The sequence below is a fragment of the Lontra canadensis genome, unplaced genomic scaffold (genome assembly GCF_010015895.1).
Source record: "Lontra canadensis isolate GAN:19392208 unplaced genomic scaffold, GSC_riverotter_1.0 scaffold8, whole genome shotgun sequence".
NCBI classification, from domain to species: Eukaryota; Metazoa; Chordata; class Mammalia; order Carnivora; family Mustelidae; genus Lontra; species Lontra canadensis.
In genome coordinates, this window is record NW_022631002.1 from 34,472,165 (window position 1) to 34,478,169 (window position 6,005).

At 35.7% G+C, this 6,005-nt stretch overlaps 1 protein-coding gene across 4 annotated transcripts in view; it reads right to left on the minus strand.

Moving 5' to 3' along the window:
- PHKB (phosphorylase kinase regulatory subunit beta) overlaps nt 1-6,005 on the minus strand; it is a 233,228-nt gene that overhangs the window by 26,481 nt on the left and 200,742 nt on the right. For 2 of the 4 annotated variants that reach the window (XM_032854563.1, XM_032854564.1), the window contains 3 exons: nt 5,884-5,965; nt 3,949-4,006; nt 1,492-1,582 (listed from right to left, as the gene is read on the minus strand). In XM_032854563.1, coding sequence (XP_032710454.1) covers nt 1,492-1,582; nt 3,949-4,006; nt 5,884-5,965 — 231 coding nt within the window. Of the gene's footprint in view, nt 1-1,491; nt 1,583-2,736; nt 2,828-3,948; nt 4,007-5,883; nt 5,966-6,005 lie in introns of all 4 variants that reach the window. The other 2 variants (XM_032854565.1, XM_032854566.1) reach the window with 2 other exon arrangements.

A 6,005-nucleotide genomic window follows, 5' to 3' on the forward strand; every position in this document is an offset into this window, starting at 1 on the left:
GGCAGAGTCGCAGGATCACAGGCTGCAAGTCTCCTCCATTTAATGCACAGAATGGACATGACTAACCCTAACCCACCCCTCTCCAAGTGTCAGATGCCGTGACCTCAAAGATCTCCAAAATCTTCTCATATACTCATATGTAGTAGAATTAACTATATTTTCAGATATACTATGGAGACCTAAAATCCAAGGAAAAATAGCTTCCCAAAGCCCATTTACTTTCTCTCAGAGGTAACTCAGTCCAGGACAGCAATATGAGACTGTGGCTGGATATGAGGACTGTGGAGAGTTAGAGCAATGGATATGGTACTTCCTGTACCTTGGTCTATGTAGCTGATGAATGAGGATGAAAATTCTATTAATTCTACTATTAATTTGGAGAAAACAGAGAAAATAACATATGTGAGAAATGATTTAACTTTTTCTCAGGAGTTTTTAATTAGTACAATCACTTTTTCATTGTTAATAAATATTACAAGATAAAAGAATTTACTATTCTAACATTTTAATCTGGATGTCAAGATGAAATAATTTCAGTTTTAATGAATTAAGAGCCCTGAAATATGAGCAACGGGCTGATTCTATTAAGGAGGGTTAAAGTATTTCATATTATTAAAGCTTATTATATCCCTAGGCCAACTGTCAGGAAAGCATGATAAAGCACACATATGCCCAGAGAAGAGAAAGAAAGCAAACAGGTTTTCACTCCAACCAGTGATGATTCAGCCAGGTAATTAGAGCTAATGGTAAACAAAACAAAAATGAGCAGCCACATCCCACTCTGCATTCCCACATGCACAGGCTCAATTCAAGTCACATTTATCAAGCCAGACCCCATGCTGGAACAGGTCCTGGAAAAGACCTGGGCCCTGACTTCCAGGTGTTCACAGCCTACCCTGGGACACTTGGAAATGAACTGGGATCCAGGACAGATTGTGAGAAGTGTCACAGGTCCATCATGAGAAGCCAGTGGAGAAAGGGACCACTGCTAACTGGAGACGGCTCTGTGAGGAGGAGCTAACAAGAGCTGGCCCTTGTGGGAGGGAAGGAGCGATAGGAAGAAGTGGCCTAAAGGGTTAAAGATCTGGGGAGTCAAAGCATTTCTCAGAGTGAGAAGAATCTCATGTGGAGTAGAAGGAAAAATGTGCCCTTCGCTATTCACCTGTCTTGGCCCTGCCTATCCAAAACCTGTCTGGAGTACTTTAGTTGGCATTATTGCATTTTCTGGGTCAGCAGCCTCACTGATCTCAACACAGAAGTCGGAAACCACATCTCTAAGATACAGCAGGAAAAAGGGGTGGTCTACTTAGTGAATGTGCATCTTTAAGACTAGGTTTTGCTTCTGTAGGAGCCTTCTGTAGAAATGCCTGAGCCATTGTTAATGTGGCCGAGAGGCCTAGGATATTGAGGCTTGCCAGATTTAAAAGCAAGAGTCTTCTCCAGAAGCTTTTGGGATGTGATTGAGTGAGAGTCTGAAAATCAGATACTTACCTGTTTGCCCTGCACTAAAACATTAGTAATGGATGGGGCCAGGCTGTCCACTACTTTACTTAAAAGACTTGCTGCACAGCGCACAACCGACCTGGGGGCAAAGAAGAGAGCACGCCAGAGGTTGACAAATCTAAAAGACGGTGAATGAATGGGGGCCCTGATGTGGGAGATTGAAAAATGTGCACAATTAAGTCCTTAAATAATAATTTGGAGGAAATACTGAGCCCAAGACACTGGACCTCATATCTGACGTTTCCCCAACTGTAGGACCATCCAGAATTAGGAAGGGAATCCCTCATCCTTATCTCTGCTACCAGCATGATTCATGCCATTATCAATTTAAAAAGAAAGAAAAGGAGCCTAACCATCCCTTTGAAGGGGAGTAGAGTTAGGAGGAGTTATTAAGTGACTATTCTGATTTTGCATTAAAAATTCATTATTGGGGCACCTGGGTGGCTCAGTGGGTTAAGCTTCTACCTTCGGCTCAGGTCATGATCTCAGGGTCCTAGGATCGAGCCCCACATTGGGCTCTCTGCTCAGCAGGGAGCCTGCTCCACCCCTCTCTCTCTCTGCCTGCCTCTCTGCCTACTTGTGATTTCTCTCTGTCAAATAAATAAATAAATTATTTAATTAAAAAATTCATTATTAAGTCTGTCACTATAAATGTCTTCTATTCCTATAACCATTTTAAATCATGTTTCTTTTGGTGCCTAGATAACCAAATTCCTGGATTTGGGGACTCGCTAAGTAGTCAATTTCAGGAAGTGATACAATGAAATACCAGCATTTTTTTTCTTGATAGAGCCAGAATGTTGGAGGAAGGAACACACATTGCTATTTTTACATTTCCGAAAAAGTCTCAGATTCTAGAGAGAACAGATTTTTTTTTTTTAAAGCATGGCACATGCAATACATGAGACATTTTTCCCTCAAAAGTAAAATTCATGTGGAACTTTTAGAGGAAGAAAATAAAATGAAAATGTAAGTTTCAAACAGTTTCCTATATTTCAGGATATCCATGGAAGCTGACTTATAAAAAGTATCTATATTCCTTAATTCCAACATAGATGGACTAGTAGAAAATTAAGTCAATAACTGGTAAAGTTAGTGAAACAAACGCTTCTTACTTTTAGAGAAGCTTTCATCCACACATTTTAAGACCAAAAGACATACTTAACCCTCAGAATGCAAATAAGCCCACACGTTTCAAGCAGCTTCAGTTTTTCCACATTCTGTGTATGTTACCTGTTTTCCATGTACCAGAAAAGTAGTAATGTGTGGGGCTATAGAGGAAGAAAATTTCTGGGTAAAGGCAGCCCCGTAGCGTACCGCCAACCTAAGTGTGTCAGTGGAAAGCCATAAAAGGGAAAATACAGTAAATAAACTTCCAGGAGTTTGTTCTTTTAAACATAAGAGTCAGCAATCTAAATATCTGCTAGTTAATGCTTTATCTAAAATCCAAGAATAATAACATAAAGTAAAAACAAGTTCACTTAGCAAAAAATTAGACTATAGACCACATTTGAAATATACTGGCTGAAAAGCAACATCTATTGGCTTGTATGTCTTACTGTGCTGAGAATTTACAGTGCAAATTTGAGATTTAGCCAGAGGATTATTATAGTATTTCTTCTGGGTTGGAATGGTATATTTGCTATAAATCACAGAGTTGATATACTGCTAAGAGATGGTCTTGTTAAATCCTCTTACTTTAGAGATTAGAAACCTGAGGCTTGTTGAGGTTAAGAGAATTTCTTATGACATAGCTTGAGATGTTTTTTTCAAAATGAGATAATAATGGGTCATTTAAAAAATACATGTGTTCTTACTTTCAAAATATTAGATTCTGCTAGTAAAATGGCTAGAATTGCTTCAAAATACAGAGGGCTATGCATTTAGGCATACCTACCCCATTGTGAACTGAAAAAATTTTATCTCATCTTGCCCTATTTTTTTTTTTTTCCCATTCCCTGGGAGACTACTTCTGCAGAACATATTAGTTATTTTACATGAAGCAACTATAATCACTGGGATTCATTCAACTTAAGTAGTGAGAGAACTGCCTTCTATTATTTTTGCTTATGATTAAATGAACCATTGGTCTCTTTTCATGGCCTTCTATGAAATACAAAGTAGAACCTAAAGCAACTTGCTGGGACAGAGGAGACGCAATGAGGAAAAGAGTCATTAGCATATCATTCCAGTGAATACTCTCTCCAGGTTCTGTTCCTGTGGAGGTCCTTATTCCCAGACACTATTTTTAATAACTTGGGAGAGCCACAATACAATGGAATGTAAGCAGACCCTTTGAAAGTAGACAGAATCACAGCTGTAACCTTGGAGTTTCAAAGTAAAAATTAGGATAAATAACCATCTTTAAGATTGCCCATTATCTTTATGCTTTTAAATATGACAACACAAAAAATAAAACATAATGACAAAGACACTAATACGAACCAAAGCTTTTTGCTGCCAGCTCTTCTATAGACTCTCTCAATGTGATCAGAAATGGTACCTAGACATTGGATAATAGAGTCTTTGTTGAAAAAAAAAATCCTTTTAATTAAATACATAACATTTATTCTCTTTCAAAAAAACACTCTTGTATTTCATTTTGTTCCACTAGAGTTAATCCCACATCCAATAGTCTTCTGAACTACCTGACATATTTAAACAGGTAACCCAATATATTATATGAATGTCCCAGCCATAATTAATATTTAGTTTGAGTATATGATTTTGGTGAGTACTTTATTTCTTGAAATTTATTACTTTCTTAATTAATGTGCAATCTAAGTTTTTAACAAATAAAAATAAGTTATTTTAAGTAGTGCAGAAAATAAACAGAATACAGAAAATTGAACAAGTACTGCAGACTCTGAATATACACGATCATTCATTTATTTGTCCCATGAAAGTTTACGGAGACTCTCTTACATGCATGATCATTCCAATACATACTAATCCTCAGAAGACACCACTGGGTTTCATTCTTTGACCACAATTTACATGTGATCTGGCTTCATGACTAGCTTGTCAACAAATTAATGATGGTGACAGGACAGAGTAGCAAAAAGGAAACATGGGGAGAGAACAAGATCTTTATCATTTTACCATGAATTTATTTTTATAGCTTTATAACAAATTAGGTAAGATTATATTCAGATTCTGTAGATGCTTATGATTTTCAACATATCATAAGATTTTACGGATTTAAAAACTTAGTCTTTTAACTAAGCAAAAGATGAGTATTATTCCTACTTATAAAAATATCCTTTCAGCATTTTCACTATAAACTATTTTTTATAAACTTTGTTTTATTTTAAAGCACTATTAAAATAACCATTCCACATTCTAGGTTCCTAAAAAAATGTTTGCTTTTTAAAACTCCCATTGTTTTAGTTAAAGTATAAATTTCAATGAATGTTCTCAATATAATTGGGATTCTGCTTATAGTTTCAAGACTAATTAGAAACATGAGGGATTCTGTTTGAAGTTTGCTTAAAGTTTTTCTGCCTTTAATCAGTTAAGAAAATTAAGACTACTCAGTTGACATATATAATACTCAAGAAGTTTATCTCTTTACTACAATAATGTAAAAACTAGCTATAGCTTATATGAATAAACAATTATATTTAGTTCATTCCTAAAACTATAAATCTTATTAATTACATTGTTTAGAATCCTGACCCAATCTCTAATCCTAAACAAATCAAAATGCCCCTCTAACAGAGGACAGAGCCAAAAACTTTGAGTATCTTGAAATGTATTCTATATTACTCTATGTAATAAAACGCTAGAAGCAGACCATGATGGAGAATTCAAGAATTCCTTAGAGTGCCTCAACATACAAGTGTGGATTTCAGGGATAATTTGGTCACATCCTTAATGCAGAGAGGACATGATTAGAAATGATTAATTTTTGTTATCAATGTTATCAATTATAACAATTAAATTTTGTTATCAATGTTTTGTTATCAATTTTGTTATCAATGTTTGTTATCAATTTTTGTTATCAATTCTATTAAATGCCATATGCCATTGGCTGCTGAAGACCATGAGGGAGCTAATTTTTATAGCTATAATGATTTAATATTGTTCTTAAAAACATTCAGGAAATGAAACTGGAAACAGAAACTGTCAATAAAAAACTATGAAAGAGTCATCAGAGGTTAACAGTTACAGGCAGAATCAGGCTTTACCACCATTCAGACAATCAGAGAAACAATCAAACATCATTGCATGAAAGCAATTTAGGAGTTCATACATCAGTCTATACCACTCTAGGGGGTATGAATAAACATTTTCCATTTAAAGGTTAAAAAATGGTTTAATGGAGAATAAAATAAGGTCTCATTATTTAAAAATGTTCTCTTAGACATGTATACTTACCTTCCCTGGTGATGAAGTTGGGGCCTTCTCTTTTGAGCAGTATACCCAGCAGGATGGCTTGGCTAGCCAGACAACTGCAGTCCTAAAAATGCAAATCACAGTGAGTAACTGGAATAAAATGG